Source organism: Parus major, chromosome Z (genome assembly GCF_001522545.3).
Source record: "Parus major isolate Abel chromosome Z, Parus_major1.1, whole genome shotgun sequence".
Taxonomy (NCBI): Eukaryota; Metazoa; Chordata; class Aves; order Passeriformes; family Paridae; genus Parus; species Parus major.
In genome coordinates, this window is record NC_031799.1 from 41,569,902 (window position 1) to 41,596,643 (window position 26,742).

The following is a 26,742-nucleotide window of genomic DNA, read 5'->3' on the forward strand; positions in this document are numbered from 1 at the left end:
GCCCTTCAGTCACCAAGTCAGATACTCAAATGTTAAATAGCTTAGGCATTGTGCAAGTTTCATGCTGCTCAAGAATGCACAGTAAATACACCAAAGGCAAATGCTTTGTTGCCATTTTATCAGTTTACAACAAAACTCCTTCATCCATGAGTTAGCTCACTAAATATTTCTCCTGTCCTGCTGCCTGCACAAAGAATCTCTTTGGCTAAAGCAGTACACAGATGCTGAATTTTTCCAGTTTTTTCATTTCAATGCTTGAAGTGACCAAAACTTGTTCAAACTCTGCCATTTGAAATACCTTTATCTCTGGTCAAAACTGTTGGGAGGTTATGGAGAGGTTTTTTGTCTAGCTGTTTTCAACAGCTTTAGTGGGGTTACATCAGGCTGATGACTGATCACTATTCCCCGAGGTTCCACCATAGGCCCAGCTCTCTTCAATATCTCCATGAACAATTTGCATTCAGGACTCAAGGATACACCAAGTCTGACAGTGGGAGGAGCTGTCAACTCCCTCAAAGGCAGTGAGGCCCTGCAGAGACCTTGACAAATCAGAGGACAGGGCAATCACCAACTATATGGCATCTAACAAGGAAAGGTGCTGGATTCTGCTCCAGTGACATATCAACCCTGGATGTGTAGACAAACTGGGCAACAGGATGCTGGAAAGTAGTGCCACAGAAAAGGACCCGGGTGTCCTTGTTGAGGGCAAGTTGAACATGAGCCAGCAGTGCCTTGGCAGCCAGGAGGGCCAAGAGTTAAGACATTATTTTATCCTGCAAACAGTTTCTGATTATGTGACAATTTGCAGCACAAGCTCACCATTCTCCAATGTACATTGCTACTGCCTAGACTTTGAAGGGACCAACAATGGGTGAGCAACAGTTCTGGAGACAGAATCGATTAGTCTCATTACTAATGATAACAAGGATCCTTCTACTTTCTTCACTGTAGTTCTACTGCAGCACCTTGCATACTTAACCAGCATTTAATGAGCACTTGTGTTTTGTGTTCAAATTGAAGGCTCTTCAAATACTACCAAATTCAACCTTTGTAAAAAACACCATCTTCCACCATCTTCACCTCATAGTATTCAAAACATGTTTCCATTTTTGACCTGTAACTCCAGCATATCTGACAATGCAGCTGTGATATTTTACCCACACTTAAACTCTATGGTTTCAAATTGGAAAAAACATTAAAGTGCAAAAACTGGCCTTCTGTACCTAGAGGTGATCATTGACACCTTGAGTACTTGCTTCCACAGACCTCAACTTACATTTACCATTCACCAGCACTATGTGCCACAGAAATAGATCATTATACTTTCATCAGCATCATCAAATAAATCAAATTAATTTGTACCATCATATTAAAGCAAACATTCATTACTGGTGTAATTTTCAAGCATCTAGTATTTAGTGCTAGTGTCTGTCCTGAAAAATGAAGGACAAAAGCAGGAAGATGACTGGAAAACAAAAATGCAGGATATATAAAAAGCTTCAAGAAACAAGAAGGCAACCTATTTAAAAGGTTTAATATTTTAAAATCCTTAAACATTTTTAAATTCTTATTCTCAAAATAGCAATTCAGGTTAAGCATTTTTTTAAAGTTGAGCAGTTAATGTATTTTAAATTACTAAAAAAATTAATAAGAAAGTTTTATTAAGATTATTGTGCCTAGTTCTTTTATCCATAAGGAAGCCAGGAATCACTTTCTTGCGAATGATGATTATTGTATAGCAGTGTATGCAGCCTGTCTTTGAAAATCTAAAGATGGATAAAAAATAGACCTATAATATTTCACCAATAAAATGGTTGACATGGTAGTGTTTGGTCAAAGGATGTACTTGATCTCAAAGATCCTTTCCAACCTTAATGATTAGATTCTATTATGCTGTCCTGGCACTGTTCAAGGCCAGGATGGATGGGGGCTGGAGCAACCTTGTCTTCCTGGTCTGGAAGGTAACTTCAGACCATGGCAATGATCTTCAAGGTCCCTTTTAACCCAACCATTTTATAATTCTATTGCCCCTTCTATTCTTCAGTGGCTTGCTATGAAGAGAGCTTCTGCCATCTTTGTAGATTCTGTGTAAGAACTGGAAAATTGTCCTTCAGTTTTTCTCTCTTCACAGGGCTTGTTCTCCAGCTCTTTGGTCATCTTCATGGTCCTCCTTTGGAGTTTCTCCAATCCTTGTCCTTGTCCTCCTTGAATTGTGGATACTAGAACAGGATCACAGTCTGACAAATGCTGATTAGAGTTAGACAATCACTTTTCTTTGGCTTATATAAAATCTAAGTTAAACAGTGGATTACGTATTTCCAATTCTACTTAAGCTGTTCCTTCAACTCCAATACTTACTGGTTTTTGCCAGCTCTGAATTCTCTGCTAGAAAATGCAACTCAGTTATACAAACAGCATACTAAGCTAAGCGGTAACACCTCTAATAGCAGTGGAAGATAGGGAAATCTTATCCATAAAATACGGTAGGCAAAATTGCAGTATATTATCCTATATTATCCTATAAAGGTGTCTCAAAGCTGGGGCATGTCATCTGGACTCAAGTTTGTTGATATGCCAGTAATTCTACTCTGAGTCACAACAAAACTGTATCTGGCCCAGTAGTGGTTTTCAGCAAGTGAGTGCTAACAAAGTATTAGAAATTGGACATGTAGAAACTGTCCTTCCCTGATAAGTACTCTTCAACAGATTTAGTAGTTTCTGTGATTTCTACTACACATACTTTGCAATTACCAAGTACACAAAGGACAGGAAACCAAAATCTGGAAAATCTATCAACAGCAGAACAGAGTAAGTCCATTACCTTATTACCATGAAAACTGCCAAAGAACTTAAAAACACAAGAAGAAATGTTATCCAGACATTTCCTTTTATTAGGACACTGAAACAGTTTAATGTACAAATGCTTTGTGTTAGTTGTAAATATTTCCTTTGTTTAAGCAGCATTTACAGCTCTGTACATTTACATGTGCACTTCTCTAGTCATCTTAAGATGCAAGACACTTTTGCGGTAGCAACTTCATAGATCAGTGAATGCCAACACGCCACAACCCTGTTTAAAATAATAAAGTCCAGATGGAGTGACAGAAAGGAGACAGTACACCATTCTGTGCATTGACTGGGTTCATATTTCAAAAGTGAAAAAAAATAAAATCAAAGTTATTCAGCCATACGTCTCTTTCTTTCTTAATACCCTCCTTATGCATTTCACCTCCTATCCAAAAATAACAATTACTATAATAAACAGAAAAGGTATCTGTAGTTTTTCCTATAAAAATCATGAAACTACACAAATAGCAATCAGTTATTTTTAAATATTCAAGGAAAATAAATCTCTTTATTTAAAATAGGAATATATATATCATGTAGACATATTTCTTCAAGATAAAATATTTTCAAAGTATAAATTCTTTCCAGTCCATCCCAGTCCTCACGTATTGTAAAAAATTGGTTTCAAGACAATTTCAATGAATTGCCAATGTTTTACAGTTAAAATGCCCTCCTTCTCAACTACCAGATATTAACAGTCAATTAAAAGAAAATTAACAATTTATTTTTGATCACTATTTAAAATACTGGATTTATTATCCACTTAGATGAAACTCTGTTCCAAGTATGTGGCACAGCAAAATATATAAATTAATTTAAACAAAATTTATTTTCAAAAGATACTTTGAAGTTTGGGATACGGTACCCGTGTTTGATTCATTTCACAGTATCCTACTTAATATCTTTACACTTATATGAACTCCAGTCTCATGCCCACATCTGAAGAAATGGATGGAAAAATACCAATTCATCCAAATGTAACTACAAAGCAACTAACACAGATTTGTTCATATATTTATCAGCCAAGAGCACTGGGCAGTAAAGCACCTTAACAGGTTTCTGATTTTTCAAATGTCAGAAGTTTAATCAGAATCACCTGTTGTATCCCTAACCCAGATCAATATTTTTCCCCAGAGCCACCCATTTCATCATCTACTTGCCATGACAGAGACATTCATCAAAAAAGTCAAAATGAAGAGGAGCCAGACATGCTTAAACTGACCAGAGATATCCTTCTCCAGCAGTTACATCTCATAAGTGTCTTAATTTTTCAGAGACCATGCATATAACCTGTCAGTAAAAGACATATTATGAGAGCACTTCAGTGGCTATCAACCAAGCTACCCACTTTACTGTGATTTAAATGTTTCATTCCTATATACTGGTAAAAAGTAAAAAAGTACAAAGGAAGTTTTACCAATTTTTTAATGATGGGTATGTGTTTGTCAAATGAATCAGATTATGGTGCCTCTTAGCAACATTTTTGAACTTATGTTTCTTCAGAACCACTAAGTCATGGCTTTGAAATTGCTAGAAATTTCATTCTGTTTCTTGCTACCTTAGTTGTCATCACTTCATTTAAAAGCAAAAACACCCACCAAACCAAGAAAAGTAACAACACAAATCCATGTATCTAAAAGTTATTGCTAGTTCTTTAAGCACAACAAAAAATCCACCCCATTTGCAAACAACCTAAAATAAAATGAAAGAATGAAATATAGATTCTGCAACCTAGGATTTCAATGCCAATGGTTATTTGCTTACCTTCCCAGGTTTAACTTAACTCCAAAACCATTTAATATGCTGCACTAGAATCAAAGTATCTCATTTGTTCCAAGTTTGTACATCAAAGGCTTGACTTCACTAGAATTTGAAGGTTTCAATTATGCAGCCAAAAATGGCTCAAAAGTTCAAAGTAGAGTGATAACATTTAATTTCCATTTCTTGCAGTCTCTGAGAGTCCTCAGAATGACTGATCTGCACTTTCAGTTCCAGTCTGTAAAATGGACGTCAGTTTCATTCTGCACATTTTTCTCTTTTAAACTGCTGGCTTCTCACTGGCTTTTACTCAAAGTTAACAGAGAAAACATATAAATGTCAGTGAAATAGGGATACTCTTTCACATTGGGATGAAGGGTTTACAATCTTGCACAGATAATGATTTGACTATTTCAAACAGCAACAATCACAGAAGTGCCCCAACACATTAGACGTTCTGTTTGAATGTACACAGACCAAGTTTTGAAAGCCAGTGTAGAAACAGTCTCTATGAACTGGAGGCATCATAGACTATGCTCAACTAATGCAGAATATTTAAGAATATATGGTCAACCATGCTACAAAATCCAATTGTGTAAGTAAAAATCTGAATCAAACATGATTAACTTTATATTTAACAATGATGTTTCTCAAAAATAGTCCTGTAATCCTTGTAGTAGCAACCAAAAAGCCACATAAGTACAAAACAACTCAACACATATTAGGCAGAATACAAAATTTTTAGACAGGCATTCTTAAAGCAAAATCATGAAATAAAAAGCTGTATTTTTTCTTTTATAAAAAGGTACATACCTCCTTACCAGTTTCCTGATTGAAGAAAAGTGTCTGTATACGTAATGTCCATCTGTGCTGATTTAAAATCCTGACAGCACAACCTCCAAATATTACTTTCAAGTTACTTGGGAATTTCACGTGCACAGACTGGGTTGTGTTTCAGTAGTATTTGTACCATCTAAACTCTTAGTATCTGTCTTTGAGTCTTCCCTTCTAAGGTATAGATGTTTACAGATAAAACTAAGCACACATCATTTTTGTGCTTAAAAGTAGTTTGACTAAGCTAGCACTTAGCTGCCATTTCAAAACCTTGGCTTATTTTTCATGTTGCCTCTTACTCCTCTTCAAGACTGGTACAAAGCTCCCTTACCTGAACATACATCGGTTTCACAATTCAGAGGTTTGAATTCAGATATTTCAAAGTTAATAATATGAAAAACCTCACCCATAATATCAAACATGCATATAATTACATATGGAATGCAAAAAGCAAATAGTATTTTATATGAATTTACTATCTGGCCAGGCTTTCTTAAAACCTGGCTGCCAAAAATGGTTAGAGAAAGATGTATTAAACAAAAAGAATTTAAGGTCCTCCCTTCTATAATTCAATAAAAATTACATAATACAACACAAAATTATGTCTTAAAGTGTTATCCTTTTGGCATTAATAGGAACAGTGTATTTTCATTTGGAAGATGAGGAGGGATAATTCCTTGACATTTATTTGAAGTTCCCACGTTCTGAGAAAATAGAGAGAAAACAACACATTTTACCTGGTTTGGGATAAAACTGAATGTTCATACACATTTTTGAGACTGTTTAAGGGCTTGAGGAAATAAATTCAAAACTTTTTATACTAACTTATGAAAGAGTCATGAATGCAATAGTGATGTCCCATTTTAAGTAATGCTAGTAAATGGTAAAGTTTCAGTTGGAACAACACTGTCATTCACCAACTCCAAAATTCAGCATTCTTCCCCTCACTGCATTTGTACCACTTCAGAACAATTTTGTTGGTCAGGTGTCAATGCCATCAGTGGAAGAATCTGGAAGTCACTATACAGTATAAAACACTTATCCTGATAGTGTAAGGAAAGAGGAATCCACAACCAGGAGTCTAATTCAACACAGACTGTGCAGCTTCCTTAAGAAGTGATGCAGCTTTGTCCAGTTCTTGTTCTGTTTGTTCCACTGTTATCACTACTCGAATACTAGAAAAAGAAAACCAGAACATACACAGTAAACTTTACTTCAAGGCATCAGCTTTGTAACTATTTCATATTAATTTCAACACATTAAGATCACTATCTGTAGGGAAATTATTACAAATTCAACCAAAAACAAGGCATATGACTAAACAGATGCGGTCAAACTAGTTTTTGCCCTTGCTCTGCCACCCTAACATACACACTGCAGAAGTCTGTTATCTTTTTTACCAGTAGAGGCACAGCTCATGGAAATGTGCCTGCTAACAGGCTACATGCTGATCCCCAAGATACAGGTAGTTATTTCATGGTAGTAGCAACCTGTAACAGTCACTGAAAATACACCTCAAAAATGCAGCCTCTCCCATTTTTCCAAGAACCAATATTCAATCTAGTCTACTGAACAAAACTCCGTCATTGTATGGAAAAAAGATGGAAAGCCATAGCCAAAAAAAATCAAGTAGCACATTAACTTTCTGCTAACCTGGGTGGGGGAAGTGATTTTTCTTCTTTCTCCAGATAGCGAGCCTGTGTTAATGCAATACCACTATTCATGCACTACAAATAAAGAAAATACAGTAGTTAACCTGGGAATTTCTAATGACACAAAATATCCTTTTGTGTCAAGATAAATGCAAGTTATTTCCCAAATGGAGGTTACAAAGATTGTGCAAAATCATCTCTAATTTCAATACAGCTTTACCACATAAAACAGTTTAGGGTGCAGTGTCTTTAGCTTTCACCTCCATGTAATCAGGCAAACATACCATTTGTATCAGGAAATTAAATTATATTTAAGCATATTTTCAAGGAAATTAACTTCAGAATTTCTTTTTATTATGTAGTCTTGTTTACTTCTTCACCTGATATATAAAGTTTTCCATCAACTCTCATCTCTTCACGTGGGACAAAAAGAACCAATGTGTATTGAAGAAGGGAAAAATACTACATATAGAACAGGAGATTGTTCACATATTAAAAAAGCAAATTCACAGACTCAAAGAAAAGGTTGACCTTAAATGGTTAAAATGCACCTCCAGAACACTCTTCTTATTAATGTTACAAAAGTTGTCTAAGCAAGAGTTTTATATACAGATTTGAGCATTAAAATAAATAACAGGAAATAACTATTTCCTGAAGTAAATAGTCTAATATTAGTTTTTTAATGCAGAGCTACAAACCAAGCTATAGGCAGCAAGAAATGCTTGAAAGAGCTCTTTAATAGAGCCATATAATCAGCAAAGAAAGTATGTTTCTTGCAGCATCCTTGCAAGATATTTCAACAAGTTACCTGACAAGCCTCCCTACCCTTCCTCAATTATTAACATTTAAAGGCAATGATAGATTTTAATGACTATGGGGACACTTACATAATCCACAACTCTTTTGAGTAACTTCACATCATTTTCTCGAGATCCACAGCTCTCCTCCAACTGTAAGTGCAATGCTGGAGAAAAAGATTCTCCCACTACTTTTAAACCAGAAATCCTAAAACAAATAAAAAGCCTTTGATGTACATACTACTTGAAGACATGTTGAAACACATGATAACAAGTACTTCTCCTTTCTAGGTGGTGAGTGGGAAAAGATGGATATTTCACTTTACTGACAGTAATGCAGACAAAAACATATGTGCATTTCAGCTTGCATTACATAAAGATAATGAAGTTATCAAGCAAAAGTCTTTTCTAAGGAGTTTCAGTAAGTTTGTAAAACAATCCTTTGGCAAAAAGGATTAATAATTCAGAAACTTTTGAAGAATCCTTATGAAGATGTAAGAGATATGTTTGTGTTAGGCCTGTAAATTGCTGATAAAAACCCAGCTAGCTAGATCAAGTCACCTTTTTATCACTTAAGGGACAAGGAAGAACAAAAGTTTTGCTGGGGTGTTTTGCAAAATTTGGCAAGATTTATGATTTTAAATTATTTTCTGTAGAATCTCTTTACAGCATCAGCTGTCACTTAGTCAGAAGCTCCTCTAAAATTAGTTATATGACTACATAACTAATCTATACCTAGTTGTTGTTAACTAGGTTTCTAGAATTTGCCTGAACAACTGACGTTTGATTGTCATAGTCCTGACACATCACAAACATTTAGGACTGAGTTATTCCCATCCAAAAATCTGTATTTAATAACCAAGCAAAACCTCTGGTCCCCAAAATTAACAGGTCACATAAACACATATCAACTATCAGGTGTAATTTTGATTTCTGGACTTTGATAAGCTTGCCTAATACACATTTTAAGAAGAACAGGCTCATTTAATGGTAGTATCATTCCAAAGAAACTAGTATAATCAATAATGCATTAGAGATTTGTATGAGGGTGTTTGAAATTTATTAATTTCTGTAATATGCAACACAAAATTGCTGAGGAAGAAGAATTGTAAAATGCAATTGCACAAGGACTGCACATTAAATGGCTGTTGAATATCACAGCAATATCTGTATCTTTTTAGTATCAAAACCCAACAAATAAAAAGTCAGTACAGCCATCTTTTAAAACAGCGTAGTGTTAGGAAATGTTAAACCTTATTTTTCAGATAAATTCAAGTAAGCTTTTCTGTGCCTCCAGAGCAACAGGTACTTTATTACTGTTTTAACACTCAAGTCTAATATACAGGAACAATATTATATTCAAGGTGATTGAAAGGTGCATTGAGTTGTCTGAAAGAGTATCTGCTAAGCTTCATCCCAAATGCTTTTATTTAGACAATTTTCAAAATGCTTATCAACACTGTTGTGGAGAGTTATCACATTCTCCTAAAGATTTTAATGTGTAAGAGATTGCAGACCTCCTCAACAGTCTTAGGGTATAATCTCATTTCAAAACCTGTAAAGGATTTTAAAAACTTGGACTCTTTTCAATAGCATAACAGAGAGAGTTGGGAAAGAATCATTTTCCTCCTTTAATACATACATAATTGAGTGTATATATCCCAATCTAAGCACCTGTAAAACCAGAAACAGATTTGGGCAAGAAGAGTTTCTTTAAAGTTTTAAAGGCATAGCCAAATAAAAGCCAGAAAGCACCAAACCCCACACTTACCCCTGTAAAGCTTTGTGAATCCGTTCACATTTGGCCCGGAGAGTCTGAAAAATGTCTACACACAAAAAACAACAACAACAAAAAAAACAAAACAAAACAGAAAATAAAAGGCTTAGATTTCCTGTTTCTACTTCGCATTTCTCTAAGATTTCAAAGATAGCATTTGGAATCAAACTAAGGTATGTACATCCATTGAACTAATAAGTCTCTTTAGTACTCTTCTTAATGTTCCCAATTCCTATTTCTGCCAGGAAATGACAAGCTTTTAAGTTCTGACAAATGCACTACTTCCCTTTATCTCATTACTCCAGCTGCATATGGAGCTGCTGCTGTTCATGATCATATGGACGGGATGACATAAACACTTTGTAATGGGACTGAAATGGCAGGTCCAATTTATAAATATCCATAAATATCTATTGCCATTCAGACTTTGCTCACTGATTCTTTCCCCAGTTCACTGCAGATACTTAAAAAGAAAACTGACTCCTGGATTTGTAAACCATGGCTCTTTTCCTTGGTCAAAGCTAACCCTCCAGTATACCTAACAGTCTTGTAACTTACTCCTAATTTTTCCTTTATTCTACTTTACTTCATACAACAGGGCATGGGCTACCCAGTAATTTTTACTTATTTGTCACAAATTAAATACTGCATCTTTGCAGATGTCCTCCAATCTGTTGACGGAAATGAAGGTTAAAGCAAATTTATACAATTCCACAATTTGCCCAATTTTGTCCTCATTGCCCCTTATTTCCCAGGTGTTCTAGTAGCTGGGATTTAGTACTGCTGTGGCCTGGGATCAATTCCCAGTCAGCAAAAAGACTTTTTAAGGCTGGGTTGGATGGAGCTTCTGGTCTAGGAGTCCCTGCCAATGGCAAGGGTGCTGGAACAAGATGATCTTTAAGGGTTTTTCTAAATTGACGCCTAGAGCAGAACTTCTGTCTGCCAGCTTTATACAAATGCCCCCTATCTGATCCCTCGTAAATCGCAGGCAATTTGCACCCTGATCATTCTTGAGATTCTTGCCTGAATGCTTAACTAGAGAAGGAAAAAACCCCTAATTATATAGCACAAGTGGAAAGGAGAGGATTGCTCTGTCCTCAGGAAATATACTACCATTTGTTTCTATTTAACTTTCTCTTTCTTCATTTGTGCTGAAGGAATATGTGTTTAAGGAAGAGGCACTGATCTAAACAGCAGAGTAAAAATTTCTCATTTGCTTTTTAAAAACCATCTGTGTCCTCAAATAGCTTGCTTATTTTCCAGCTGGAAGACCAAAAGAGATGGAAACACTGAAGAAGGAAAGAAGAGCGGGAAATACCATGAGGAAAAAACCATACATGTAAGATGAATTAGCAAAAAAAAAAAAAAAAAATAAAAAGAACAAAAGGACATCAGAGTAAAAAGGTGAGGAATCAAAGTAGGGAGAAGCACAAGTTATTAGTTTGGAGTGAAGAAAGACTTCAGAAGAAGGATAACATTTTCCTAAATTAAGTACCTGGATTATCTTCCATAATATTCAGAGCCTCAATAGCAGCAGCAGCTAACAAAGGAGGTAGGGAGGCAGAAAAACAATACCCTTGACCAGACAATCGCTGCGGCAGAAAAGGAAAAGAAAAATTATAGTAATCTAGAAAATGTTTTAAAAGTAATTCATGTATATATTTAAAATCTCTCCTCCACACCTACAGGTACATGTAAGGATTAAAAGTAGGTCTCTGATTCATCTACAATATTTCATAGGAACCAGACAGCTTCTGTGTAGAATCAAATACTGCATAATCATCTATATCATACTTGCAAATAGATATTAATAATTAACTCTCACATATAAGTAACTAATAGTGCCAGACTACTTAAAAAGAGATCTGTCTTACCTGATGGTCAATAATAAAAGATCTTCCACAGCAAAATCCACCAATAGAAGCCAGTGAATTTTCCATGTTTGCACTAATAAGATCTATATCATCAATCTGTCAGTTAAATTAAAAACTGATTAAAAGATGCTTTTGATTGCATCAAGACTGTAAGTTAATCTATTAAAGATACACCTTGTTTCATATTACCAAGAATATTAGAGATGATCCACCAAACTATGACATAATAAAATGAAAGTACAAATGAAATAATAATTTTAAGCAATACAGAAAGGACCTTTGAGAAATCGAGATTTATGGATCTGTAAACAAATTGCATATGATCCCTCTCTTCAAGACACTGCAATGTGAAGAATACAAACAGATAAAATAAATTATTTAGATGCTGGTGACAATTCCACAATGCAATCAGTGTGGCAGTGTCCTTTAAGTAGCCACTCTGTAGTCAGTAGGAGGTAGAATGCAATTAAAATTAAGTATAAACCTAATTAAAACAGAACATTAAAAACACAAATATCTTTCTTATTTCATTTGTTAGCTGCAAATATTTTCTTTTGTCAGGCTTGGAAAGATTTTGCCTGTAAATTAATTTAACGTAAAAGTCAATTAATTGGAAAGGAATTTAACATAGAAATCAGACCGCAATTGGCATGTATCACAGTAACACTGTTTCATTTTCCAAATTAATTTTCTCTTTTCCATGTTTGGTATTAAGTGAAAACAGCAAGACAAGGAGGAAGACAGAATGAATTCTCTGAATTTGTTATTTCACTTCCCAGCTGAATTCAGACACTGTCAGAATGCAGTGAGGTGCTCCACACTGGAATACTAGCTAACAAAAAGCACTTCTTCCTTCCCCTCAGCCCAGGGGACTGTGGTAGTAAGCAGCTGCATAATACCATTCTGGATTTCCGAAGTACTCCTCAGCTGCATAAACACCATGGAAAGTAGACCCTTGGAAAGAGTTTGGCTTAATCTGCCAGGAAAGTACTACCTTTGAAAGAACCATTAGAAGCTGTATTTTTCCCCACTGGAGTAAAAGGCAATAGAGCAAAATATGATTGCTATATACTGCAAAGATTTTTCTTATTTACTCCAAGACCTCAGAGTGGCACTTTTAAGTGTATGTGGCTGGAAAAGACAGTGTTCATTATCTCACTGAGTTTCCAAAAATAGAATAGAATTATGCATTGTAAAAAAATTCTTTTGTTATCTTCATTGCTGAAGATAAGTAAAACTATTTCAAGTAAGCACATGAAAGACTGCCAAGACATGAAAGCTCTAGGACTGCTAAAATAAATACTATATTTAAAAATATATATATTTTAAAAAACTGTAAATTTAAATGTCTACTGTACACTACAAAACTATCTGCTAATGGCACAGGTATTAGGAAACAATTTCACAACTTGTTTCTGCACAAATCTCTCATTCACAACAAAAGAGTACATACATTTATTCCAAAGTGTTCAGTAATGCCTCTTCCGTGTTCTCCAAGGACTCCAAAGGAAAGACTCTCCTCCAAAAATATTCTAACTTTGTATTTATACTTCAATTTTATCTAAAAACAAAGAAAATTTTATAAAACACAGGTCAGAATTTGGTGACAAAATGCATGGGAGAGATAAGGTAAAGACAGACAAGGACAGCATTCTGAATACTACATAGAACTCAGTTCTAGAGCTCTGTTCACTCATTAAAACATTTTAAAAGCCTTCAAAACTATTCCATCATGTAATATTAAAACAAATTTCATAAATGTTCGTATAGAAAAAAAAAACTCTTTTTTAATAGGTGCTCTAGTACTTTCAAAACAATGCATTTTCACACGATTTCTTCCATCATCTACAAGAATAGAGCCTGTATAAAAAGCCATTTTATGCTGAAGAGCAAATAGTTCCCTGGAGTCACTATTTCTGACATTTCTATGAAGGTGTATTTGAAACTTTTTTTTCCTTTTTTTTTTTGATATAACCTAGCTTAAATACCTAGTATCACACAGTCTAGCTGAAAATAAAGTATATTTTACAAGATAAAAATTAAGACCACAGCCAGACACTATTTCTAAGTCTCAGGAGCTTCAGAATCCTAATCAGAAATTTCAAAACAAGATTAATGTTTGGAATCACCTTTTGAAATCATGAACATATGAGAAAGCAGGAAGGTAAACAAAAAAGCTGCATGCTGAACTTTTCTGTGTAGGCTTAATCACACAACACTGTTATTTCATTGGCCACACACTTTCATATGCAATTCAAAAGGTGAACTAAAACCACTTACCAACTCTGGAAGAGGGCAAATGTCTCCTGTGTTCATATACAATCCTTCCACTACAATAAACCTTCGAGTTACACGGGCCTTGCGAGGATTCTTCAGAGAAAGATACGGTTTTAGTTTATATCAATTGTTACTAAACAAGCAAAGTTCTAAATATTTTTTGGATAGGGAAGATCTTTCTGAAGAGAATGGTCTCTTGTCCAACTAAGTTGTTACTTAAGTTTAAAGTTAGTATTTTTCATCTGTAACAAAAGTTGAAATGCCTCACTGGACTACTTTTGTCTTTTATTTACTTTGTAATAATTTCAAAGCTTCTACACATGATTTAAGAGGCCCTCTTTTGCAACAAATCACAACCAATCCATTTGAACGTTATAAATAAAATACAACCAATGTAACTACAGAACAAATACTACAAATCTTGGTCTCTATTATACTCCTCATTAGTATTTAGCATTTAGAAGACTTTTCAACAAGCATTTTGTGCATCAGGATTCACAATGCCGCAGAAACCCCTTACAAGTAGTGCCTTTGTAAAACACAATGCAAAAGTATTCATTTCACACTCATGTCACAAAGTCCTTGTGTGATCTCTGGATACTATAGAGATCATTAAAATATCTTTCACTTGTTTCTGCTAAATTTCAATTGGTATCATTTCAGTTTTGCTGTTTTAAGATGCTATTGCTCTTCTATTTTCTTTGAAGCTTACTGATATTTTCTGAAAAAGGATATTTAGTCACACTTCTTTCATTTTTCAGTCCTTGTAAAAAGATTCAGAAACATCTATTTAACTTTTCTATGTGGTAGGTACCAAACTAGTCACAGTACAGGCTTTATCAACTCTAATGATACGAGCCTTTTCTAGTCAGTATGTCTTAGTTATACACACATGGTCTGTATTAAGCTCTTGCCCACCAATTTTATGTTCACATTCAGCTAATTACAGTAAGAAACTTCAACCATGTAGCTAATTCAAAGCATTCTGCTCTAACAAACCAAATGTGTTACACAAATTAGTCTGAAAACCACATCTAAAAACTCATGTAAAGATTATCTGACAAAATGTATTTTCCATGAAGGTAGGTTAACTAGTATGTTATCTATAAATCTGCTATTAATCAGATCCATTACTGATTTACACTCATGTTAAGCTGATTGACAGTTTATCTAGTTTACTTTTTCTATGTCTTATCACAAAATCAACTTTCTTTCAATTGTCTGTAACTTGCCAGCATTCTGAAAATAAACCATACAATCATGACAGCTACTCAGTTAATTCTTTTAATTCTCACTTAATCAAGTTATCTGTACTTTCTGATCCTGATCTTAGTAACTGCTTTTGGACATCCTTTTGCTTTACTGTCAGAATGAGAAGCAAGCCATCAAACTGACTCAAATTTTTCAAGAGAGAGAATATCTTAAGAGTTGAATGTATGATATGAGAAGACTGAGAAAAAAAATCAACCATATTGATTCTATAAAGGACTAGTAATTTTTGTGCTGATTTTATAGTGTAGCATTCAAAGTGATAGTTAGCTTGCATGATGTATTAGGTAAATACAGTTACATAAATTCCTCAGAGATCCAAAACTGAAAGAAAGCTCTGTAATAGGTTTTCAAAAAAAAGAAAAACATTATCTCATATCAGCCATCTGCTTGTAAAGATAGTTCCCTGTTACTACTACCTGTGAGCTCAGTTCTAATGGCTAAGAAGACAAATGCAAATAAATATTTTAAAAAAAAAATTATCTTAATTAAATAAGCAACATTAACTGCTCAATAGAGAGTTATGAAAACCAAGTAACTGCCTTTAAACACTACATCCATTCAATTACATGACTCAGTAAAAAAATGTGGGGGATGTGGCACATAAGAGTACAAATATTTCTTCAAAGGAATGGTACCTTTTGATCTTCAGTTTCTTGTTCTTTCAACAGTCGTTCAAGGTCAGCCATATCATTATGCTTAAATAACTTGATGTTACTACGAGATGCTTGTAATCCCTTCTGAATAGCAAAGCAGGCAGCTTCATCTCTGTAAATATAGCAAACCCTTCTAAGTTTGTGAAACTCAGTGCAATTATTCAAAGAAAACTGGCTATTAGGACTTATTTTTCTTTTGAACAGGTATTTGTACTTATGTGTAGACAAAGCCAGATGTTTTAAAGCACTGTATATTTTATTTACATTTTTACCTCATTTCAAAGATTTTCAATTTTGTATGTACTACAGACACTGAAAGCAAGCCAGCAGGTATTTTTCTTATTTTTTTTTCTTAAATCTACACTCATCCTTTTGTTTGTATGTGACAGAAGTTTGAGCACAGCATTCCATGGACCAGGTAGAATACCACAGGAATCATCCCAGAAACCTCTCACTTCATTTGCTCTGGGTCTTAGAAAAAAGCACAAAGATGTGCCTGTAACATTTACTGTAGTCCTCCAAATACTCAAAACCTCCATTTTAATATTCTTTGACAAATAATATATCAAAGTGCAAAGATGGAGGTATTATTTCCAACACCCATTTTTAAGTGTTGGAACAGCAAATTTCTGACTATGATGGGATATGCAATTTCACAGCTGCTTACTAATCTTGTAAAGTGGTAACTAAACCAAACCTGCATATGTTAAATGCAGTAATTTCAACCAAGTTGGTTTCAAATACAGTGAGATCTTCTGTCAATGAGAAGCTGGAACAGTACGAGATAACTAAATCCAGGGTACACAATGGCATCCTTGAGTAGTGTGTGCACAATCCAGGTCATTTGTCTCAGAAATGCTGATCCAGAAGATAATCAAACACAGTCAAAAAACATGATTAAATTATGAAAGAACTTCTGTCAAGAGGTCAAATAGGCTGCAAGCCTTACACTTAGAAAAGACAGCACCAAAGAAAGATTTTGGCAGACAAATACAAAAGTACCATTGTGTTGTAATTTAACCACAGCAGGCAGCTGAGTCCAACATTGACACCCACTCCCTACTCCCAGGGGGAAAAATGCATGGGGAAAATCCCTGTCTAAAAATCAAATGCATCAACAGAAATTAGTAGGTATTATATTTGAAACAGGTATTTCTTCACATTTTTCATAAAATGTTCAAGTTAACCATTTGCATGTGATAGAAACACTGAGGATATTAAAGACTTAAGGTACTGAGAGAATCAGAAGACAAGAAAAATCCATCAACTCTTACTAAATCCAAACCCTCTTCTTTCCAGCAGTAAATTGAATAGAGTTACATTGTTTCTCCCAGTTCTTGAATCTTCGCTAGACAAATCATGATTGGCTATTCTTAGGTACCAGATACTGGGCCTGCCAGACGATTTACTTGATTTTGCATAACTATTCTTCTGTTACTTTATTATGTACCAATATTTATACAAATAATCCACTGCAAATAGGCATGAATGGAACAATTCTCCTGGACGAAGGGTGAAAAGCCAGCAATAGACATGAGAAAAGCAACTATAACTATATTGTTTAAGAAGAAAATTAGTTACTAGAATTACATTAGTATTTGAATGCTACATTATTTTGCTTTTTTTTTGCAGATGAGTGACTATATCTGAGCTTTCACAATGAAAGCAATAACTGATTTGTAATATTTGGCAAAGAAAAAATATTTAAACTTTGTACTACATAACACTTGATCAAAACCAGCATTATTTTTAAATGTTCAACAATATGTTTAGCAATCATTAAAAATAAGAAGAAAAAAATTAGAAAACAATACTTACACAAACACAATGTCCCCTCTCTTTGAATACGCAGGAATAGCACTGGCAATTGTTGCAAATCCATATGAGTATATAATAGCTTCCTCTGTCCTCATGAATTTTGCTAGCCGTTCCTCTAATTCTAAGTGCACATCTATTTGAGAGAAAAATCAAAAATACTGAAAAATTGAGAAATAAAAAATACTGAAAATATTGAGAAAAATAAAAAAAAAGTTAGCTTCTTTTTTATACTAAAAAACCTCATTACTTTTAGAAACCATCTAATTGAAGCAAACAGAACATTGACTTGTAGGAAGAGTATTAAAGCAAGTAACTTCCCAAAACCCAGTTGCAACCAATCCAGCTTCACTGAAACTGACAAGTAACCCGTTATTAATCACAGGTTTTGACAGAGCTGAAAATACTTATGCAACATATTTCTCTAATGTTCTTACACCAAAGTTGTTAAAATCTACTTGTAATTAGGCCACAAATAATGCAGCATTCTTGGACTGCAACTAGAGAGCACAGTTACTACGGTCAGAAAACGAATTATGCAATTTATCGCAATTACTGAGGTCCTGTTGGCAGACCATCAGTTCTTCCAAGCTGATGCTTCCACTACATAAGCACAGCTATCATTATTATAACAGAATACTGCTCTTGTGAGTCTCAAATGATCTCCTGAACACACTTTAGCCCACTGGAAAGGTCACACCAACAAGCCAAAGATTATTCATTCTTAAGATATATTGACCCAATCACACACACAGCATTTCCCAAACCAGTTTGGTCAAAATGACCCACGTCAAAAATCAAAATATTAAAAATTTTAATACCACATGGTGAGTGGATTTTTGCTGTAGAAAGGTAACCACAGAATTGACTATTCTTCCTAAGCAAAATAGCCTGTATCAGGACAAGCTGTTATTTTGATTGTCTAACTCTCTCTCCACTATCTGCTTCTGCTAGCAATAGAGAGATAGTTATGTCTTTTATTAACTGGAAATAAATAAGATTAAAATGCAAATAGAGATCATTACTGAGTGACTTGAAAGATCACCACTGGCCAAGTGTTACCTTTTAGCAATTACTGGAAATTAATTCAAACTAATATCAAATAAAGTAACATCAGTTATATGTACGGATTCTTCCAACAGAATATAAGGCTATGATGTCAGTGTTGCTCTTTCTGGCCAGACACCAACAGAAAGGGTGCAGAAAGAAAGGATATCATAAAAGCCCCAACTCTGCCATACTAAATGTACTCCCCAAAAGGACATAGCCACCTGATGTATTTATTAATAAAAGCAAATGGTATTTATTCAAACAACAGCCTCACAACCACAGTAAAGAGCAATTTTATTCATAGCATGCAAAATATAAATCCTCAACAATACTTTCCTGATGATTACCTGGGCATCAAAAAATACATCAGAAAGAAATTTGCTTTGCCACTGCTTTTAAATGAAAACAAACAGTTAATCATTCATGATTTGGAAGTCTTCTTTTGCATCCTATAATTTTGATCCAGCTGCACTAGATATACCAAATGTTCAGGGATTTCTAGAACAGCCTTTCCTCTCCAAAGACTTCAGAATAAAGGATGCTGACTGGAATTACCTCATCTACTTTCTGATTGAGATTGTAAATAGTCCATTTCCAGAATCTTTGTGTCTTTTTCTTGTGTCATTGCTACATGGACTTCAGGATCAATAAACAATCTTCAATCAGGCTTCCAAAGAGGTGGGATGACCTTTGATTTATTGAACGAAAAGCCCAACAAAGATCGGCAATTACAAAATTTAATAAAAACAGACTGGCCACATAGCACTTAAACCATGCAACATAAAAAACATGCAGTCCAAAATGTTTGTTTTTGAACTCCCATCAGTAGAGAATAACAAATTAGGGGAAATAAGAACTGAACTACTACTTTTGAGTGGTCAGCCATTGATACCTAATGAGGAAAATTTATTTGAATGACCACTTACACAGTTTAACTGAAAAAGATTGTAAGACCATCACTGCTCCAAATCAGAACCTGCATCTTTATCACTAAGCCTTATTCGGAAACAACCACCATTACACTAAGCAAGGTCTAGGTAAAAACAAGTATTGTCAGTAAGGGCAGCTAATGAATATATTAAGGTTTGTGCTACAGAAAGAAGTTTTGTAAGCCTAAGTAAATTTTGCAAAGGGGAAGAACACATAAGTTCAAAATAACACACACTTGATATATCACTACACAAGGGTATGAATACTTTGTATAACCATGAGGTTGAAAAGTGCTACAGCAATATTAAGGCTTCACTGTGATAAAATCCAAATACCGTCTGACTTGCCTTTGTTGCAATGATTTGCTTTAGTCTGATTACACCACTTGGATTAGCCTATTTTAACTGAAACTGCAAACACCACCTGAAATACATTTGCACAGAGGAAAACACTGTAAGAGCTTTCTGTGCAATTATGAAATGTTAATAAAGCTAATATTGTTATTAACTGTTATGAAATGCCTTTTCAGTGCCTAGTACGTGTTCACATGGAAGTCAAAAACAGAAGAAATGAGAATTATGGAGAAGATACCAACAAATACTCAGTTATATGTAGATATACAAATATTTCATGGTCTTTACAGGATAAAGGCACAGATAGATATTTCAGAGATACAACACAAAGTAAAAATTTCTTAAAAGGGACTCACTGCATCTATTAATTACCTTCTAAGTAGCATAGATATGAAGAACCAAATCTCCATTCAAAATAAATCATAACACAGTATCTACATTTCAAATAGAGATCTCTAATATTGATATGAAGTATCAGCTCCTAAGAGGGGATAAATCTGAGCAGTAACAATCAACAACCGTTAGTTAAACTCTACACAGGAATGTAAGAGGAAACTGTGTTAAGTTCTGCATAGAACATGACCCATTTACCAAAGCCACAGGACATAAAAAACTGTGGGAAATGTTTAAGGCACCTGATGCAAAAAGTGTTTTTTCTCACAGATTCATAATCCTGCCACATTCAAATGTTTAAAGTTAGATGCAAATCCAAAGGCACTTTCAGATTGAACAAGTAGAGCAGGAGTCTGTCTACCATTTAAAATGAAACCTCCATTAGTTTATGTGTAAAAGATGATACCTCAAATGGGTGAGTATAGTATCACTTCTTCTCTACTGTCAAGTAGCAATGTCACAGATTAGATTCTTTGCACTGTGCAATGGAGCACTTCCCAAAAAATTTCAGAAGCCAATGAATAACAAAAGCTATAGTTTATAGTTTGTATTTTAGGATTAGCCCTCCAAAGGGGGCAGAAAACAATCCAAATAATCTCCCATTTACCAGAAAGAAAAAAAAACCAAACAAATTTAACCTGTTTCAAACAATTACTAGAAACAAACCAAGTTAAAGAACTACACAAAATTTAAAATCAGCTTGCATTCAAAAGGTTATTATTATTATAGGGTTTTTTGAGCATTGCGCTGTTTTGGAGAGAAGGGAAAAGCCTATATGAATTCCAAGAGACCACTGCTGAACTGTGATCACTGAGTAATCTAGTTTCCTATAAGTTCTGTACTTATCAGTGGGTCATTAGTACTTTCCTCAGAAACAAATTATAGTTCTAAGCTAATGAATAATTTCTAAAAGTGATATCAAGACTCAACCCTATTCTGATAGACTTCTATCAAATCAAATCAGGTATAGTAACTAGTTGATCACTTATAGGACTAGTTTAATTAACCAAGAAAAGCTCAAGTTTGTCTTGAATTCAAGTCAAGGCAACAGGAAGCTAACTCTATAAAATAATTTGAGTACAGACCCCCTCAGAATTCCATCATCTCTGGGGAGAGACTGGAAAGTTCACAAAATTAGTTGACGGTTTTATCCTGTAATTGTGCAGCTATTCATGTAAAACTCTTTGGTTTACATGCAATATTTCAAAATATAAATGCCTGTAAAGAACAATGCCCAGAGCCCGATATTTAACAACTTACTATTTCTTAAAATGAAAGAAAAAAACCCCTAGGTAAGACCTGCTCAGGTCACAAAAATCTCTCAATTACAACATAAAGTTATCAGTGGTGGAAAACTTCATTCTGGCTATAGCATTAGTAGTCACAGAAGTAGTCACATTAGTTATCACAGAAATCAGACTGCCCCCTTGTGGTGCCCATAGAAAGTTTAATTTGCACTTATATTTACACTTCCAGTCACTGTGTATTATTAAATGCATTATTTAATTCAGGTTTATTTTCTCTTTTTACGACGGTTACCAGAACCAGAACTACAACAGACTATAAACTTTACAATTCTCCTCAAAGACCAGCATTAGAAAGAGTAAGAAAACAGATAAAATAATAAGAAACAAAGCCAGGAAGAATAAACACTACCAATCCTCAACAACAGTAAAATGTGCGTTAGAGGATAATTGTTCTTCAGAGCAACAGAAATAACTTCGGCTTATATATTGGACTATTTTGGCTGGCTTACCAAACTAGTCTGAACACCTTTAAAGGCAGATCAAAAAGGTTACTCACCGAAAGTACCATAGAATCCTCTGGGTCCACAAGTGCCAACACCATATTTCTTCAGAGAAGCCTGGGCTGCACTCTTTAATAGGAAATAATGACATTAAATACTCCTACATTAGTTTTCCTATACACTTCACACTGACAATTGTACATATACACAGATGACTTCTTCTATCATGCAACATGACCTGCTTCACAGAAAGTATCATAACACACAAAATCCTAGAACTAATTTCACCTCAAAACTACTTTAGACAAGTGTTTAAGCCATTTTATTCTAATATTTAAGGACATTAAATAATAACCTAACTAGATAATCAACTAGATATGCAGTAAGTACACCAGATTAAACTTCAGTAAAAATACAAACTTGAATAGCACAAGATTTATAATCTGACCTCCTGCTTTAGCAGAATATGTTACTGATGAAGTTCATGCATCCTGTATTCTTTATCTTGAGATAACACGCAAAGTAAAAGAGGAAAAATCACACAAATAGAACAACTGGAAGAACTCACCTTAACTTTTTCGTTATTCAGAAGTCCAAGGAAATTAAATGATGCAAAGTTTATACATTCCTTGCCATTAACAGTGATTATATGGGTGGGAGGACTGAAAAAAAAATTACAGACTTATTGTTATGAATGAACATTTAATGAATATGAATGAAAGTTGTCATTTTCAAAAACACTTTATATAGAGTTCTGTTTTTCAACAACAGAAGGCACAAAGTTTTTTTAAGATTCTTTATTTCTACTTACTCTCTTGCAGCTGCCAATCAGCATTTAAGTTCAGTGTCAAGTCACAAATACATTGAAAAAAACCTATATTCCTGTAATTAAATAAACTGTAAATATGATTCCTTGTTTAAAACTTAATTAATAGAAAAATGAAGAGATAAATAAAGAAGAGATAAATAAAACTTCTCCTTTAAAAGCAAAGTGATATCTATTTTCAAGAAGAAGTACTAAAAATGAAAATTATATCTCACTGCTCTTACTTCCAAGTGAAAAATTAATTCAAAATCAATGTTTTTGTCATAAAGCAACCCCAGAATACCTATCTTGTACCAATATGGCTACTGAAGTATAGGTAGTACCTGTAAGTGAACAAAACTATTGTATTAGCTATCACCTAGAGTTTCCAATTCAGCTTAATCCGTAATGATTTGAGTAATTTATGTAATCAGGAAATGAAGTCTGAAAACACACATTACTAGCAAATGCATAGAGCATAATATACATGAAGCAAAGAGCAAAAAAAATTTCTGCTGTAAACAAATTATGATTTAGGTAAACCAAAAAACGAAAACAAACCAAAACAACAAAAAAAATTGGGATAAGTAAAATGCTATCCCTTTACATATAAGCATCATGTCTATATACTATAAGCAAACCTGTTTTGGCAATTATACACATCAATACAAAAAGTTCAAAAATTTCCATTAATCACTTGGTAAGTTAAGAATTCTCAAATCTAAGCCAAATACAAAACTCGGTCTGCCCACTTCTATCTATACCTGCTGTCAAGTATTACAGTTGAGACTCTATGCTATTCCTCAGACACAGTAATTTCCACAAGCTTTTCCCATGTGGAAAACTACCACTGGGCAATTTTCTTGATCAAAATTAAACAGGGCTGTTCAAATGTCAAGTGCCTATACACAGCTGTTCCAAATCCGGTGGCTGACAATATTTAACGGGTTTTTTTGCACATTTGGTGTGCAAAACAAATAACTTTTAAGTCCAAGGTATTCACTGCAAGTTAAGAAAAACACTGAACTGCCTGAATTTCAATTTAAAAAACTCTGTGATTTCATGTTGAATCTGTTCACCTGAGAAAACTGAGCACATTCCTTCAACTAAGCAATTGCAGAAGTTTACTAAATAGCTTTGGAAAGCTTTCTACTAACACAGTGCTTGTGCATATTTTGAATGCTGAGCCTGTCCCCACAAAGGAGCTGTCCTGCATTACTGCAGTGCATTTTCTGCACAGTAGTAGCATCACAGAAATGTGCAGCAAACTGTCTTGAGAAACTGACTGCCATTAAAAATAGACCTGAATCTGTTTCTCTGTCTAGCTCTTCAATGAGCTGTACCAAAGTCTGGATGTCCTACTAAGTGAAATAATTACTTAGTTTCACAGATACTCACCTGGTCAGTCCTGTGTGTGTGTGTGTGTGTGTGTGTGTGTGTGTGTGTGTGTGTGTATATATATATATATGTATATGTATATATATGTATATGTGTATATATATGTGTGTGTGTATATATATATATATTATGTACACACATTTTATCATTAACATGAAGTTCAGTATATTCCCAGCATACTATCAAATCTGGCAAATTTACAACAATTTGCCTCAGATTCACCTCTCAAATCCAGAAAACACACCAGTGTTCACCAACAACTTGGCCCTTATAAAGCTGTAGCCCTCATGAAAACTTGGCCACCTTTTGCTATCAGAATTTTACCCAAACTTCTAAAGAAACAACAACAAAACCATATATGGAAAAGGTTATTTTGGTAAATAATCATAACCAAAACATGAATATTGACTGCATCATAAACCCTGCCTTGGAACAACAGTAAGTCTTTGAAAAAGGAAAACCTTGAAACAATTGATTTTTTAATCTTTTCATGTATCTCCTCCTAGTATAACAGCTCATTAGGTATCTTGGTTAGGAACAACAGCTATGAGATACTGAGTGATCCAGCTTGAACAGTAAATAAAAGTATCACCTCAAGCTTTATTCAAAGAACTCGCAAGCAAATCCTTCAGAAATTCTCTTCTAAGGACTGCTAGTACGCCCCACAGCCACTACTGAGTTCTTGGGCCTCTCACTTAAGTGTTTCATATATTGAAATAAATATATTGAAAAAATCAGTCACAGAAGAAATCAATGTTAAGAAGGTACTAATGATATGATTTTTATTTTAAAGCAGAACAAGAATTAGCATAAACATTTTTCAGATGTACCATTTTAGGAAACAGATTTACATTTTCTGGGTGAGATCTCATACAACTAAGCTATCTTGCATAGATAGTTATCAGAAAGGCTACCACAAAAAGTAACTAATTTCTGAACTCTGAAAGTTGTTGTGGGTACCTTCTTCAGCATTGGTTCAAGATGGATCACTTTTTTGGTTAGGACATGTCTGAGATTTTGGCTTTCCACATCATTTGGCAGTGTTAATTAATTATGCAGAAGGGAGAATATGAATGCAGGGTACAAACTGCACAGCCCACTGAGGGAGGAAAAAATCTGCCTCGCACACAGAGCACGTCAAAATTTTTACTGAAATACTTAGTTTTTCTGTAGTGGTTATGAGCTTTCATAATCCCCACATATTACTGTAAACACACAATATTAGAAAGATAAGTTAGAGTGGTGAGGCACTGAAACAGACTGTTCAGAAAAGCTGTGGATGGTCTATCCCTGAAAGTGTTCAAGACCAGGAAGGATGGGGCTCAGGTCATCTGGTCTAGCGGATGGCGTCCAAATGGCAACAGTAGAAATGAGATAACCTTTAAGGTTCCTTCAAATATGAAATGGTTTATGATTAGCATTTTTGTAAATCACCATTCATGACAGACATGAAAATAATTGAAAGAAGACTACCTCAATAGATAGGTTCCCCCTAAACTACTAGTTAAAAAGGGGAGACACTCTTGAGGTGAAATCAGGATGCTGACATTTTTCTGTATTAATTCTCAAACATGTTTTAAGTTTACAGTCAAAGTTACAATCTACAGCTGTTGAGCAACTTGCAGGGAAGTAGTGAGTTGGCAGCTTAAATGTTACAAGACAAATGTCAAGTTTTCCCCACAGCCACTACTGAGTTTAATAGCCACAACACATTAACATCCTGTCACAATACATTTCCTGGCTGTAAGCACTGAAAAGTTCTAATAATTTAAACATTTTCTGAATCACTTTAAAAGATACATTTGTTCTATTTTTTCAAAACAGCCAACACTTCCTTTAACTCCACAGTACTGCTTATTTCAAAATTCTGAAGAATAACAGAAGAATTGTTCACATCACAGTTAATTAAAACTGGCATCACTTTTATAAGGCAGACTTTTCTGCGGTAGCAGAACCATCAAAACAGACCTCATTATGACAGTAAATAATTGTCCCATCATTTAATTGTTTCAAAGTGTCAATAGAAGGACATTATGAATGCTTACAAAGTAAAAGTTATTGATGCGCAAATCTGAAGACTATAAAAAGAAACTTCAAAGTAATTTCTGAAATATTGTGACTCTTGCCTAAGTCATCAGACATTTTAAAAGCCTTGTAACACAAGAAAGTAGCACTGAGCCATAAATTTCCTCACAAAAAACAGCTTTACCATCCAGCATTTCCAATTCTGATTGCCCAAAGAAAAACAATTTTTCATGAAGTATGTGCTGGGTTTAGGGTAGTCAATTTTCTTAACAATGGCTGGTAGGGAGATGTGTTTTGGATTTGTGCTGAACACAAGGTTGAAATATAGATGATTTTGTTATTGCTGAGAAGGGCTCACTCACACAGTGCCCGTCCTACTTCTCACACTGCCAAGCTGGCAAGGAAGTAGGAGGTGCACAGGGTGTTGGGAGGAGATACAGCCAGGAGAGGTGACCCCAACTGACCAAAGGGTTCAGACCATATGG

At 34.6% G+C, this 26,742-nt stretch overlaps 1 protein-coding gene across 2 annotated transcripts in view; it reads right to left on the reverse strand.

Annotated features, from left to right (window-relative positions):
* Positions 1 to 2,868: 2,868 nt before the first annotated feature.
* The window catches only part of SPTLC1 (serine palmitoyltransferase long chain base subunit 1), a 35,042-nt gene continuing 11,168 nt past the window's right edge, over positions 2,869 to 26,742 (reverse strand). The window contains exons 4-15 of one of the 2 annotated variants that reach the window (XM_015615002.3): positions 22,598 to 22,691; positions 22,086 to 22,158; positions 17,560 to 17,692; positions 15,724 to 15,853; positions 13,820 to 13,909; positions 12,993 to 13,100; positions 11,540 to 11,635; positions 11,161 to 11,257; positions 9,660 to 9,714; positions 7,979 to 8,096; positions 7,093 to 7,166; positions 2,869 to 6,614 (exon numbers count right to left, since the gene is read on the reverse strand). In XM_015615002.3, the coding sequence (XP_015470488.1) occupies positions 6,521 to 6,614; positions 7,093 to 7,166; positions 7,979 to 8,096; positions 9,660 to 9,714; positions 11,161 to 11,257; positions 11,540 to 11,635; positions 12,993 to 13,100; positions 13,820 to 13,909; positions 15,724 to 15,853; positions 17,560 to 17,692; positions 22,086 to 22,158; positions 22,598 to 22,691 (1,162 nt within the window). In that variant the 3' untranslated portion in view covers positions 2,869 to 6,520. Of the gene's footprint in view, positions 6,615 to 7,092; positions 7,167 to 7,978; positions 8,097 to 9,659; positions 9,715 to 11,160; positions 11,258 to 11,539; positions 11,636 to 12,992; positions 13,101 to 13,819; positions 13,910 to 15,723; positions 15,854 to 17,559; positions 17,693 to 19,153; positions 19,295 to 22,085; positions 22,159 to 22,597; positions 22,692 to 26,742 lie in introns of those variants that run through there. The other variant, XM_033520394.1, reaches the window with a different exon arrangement.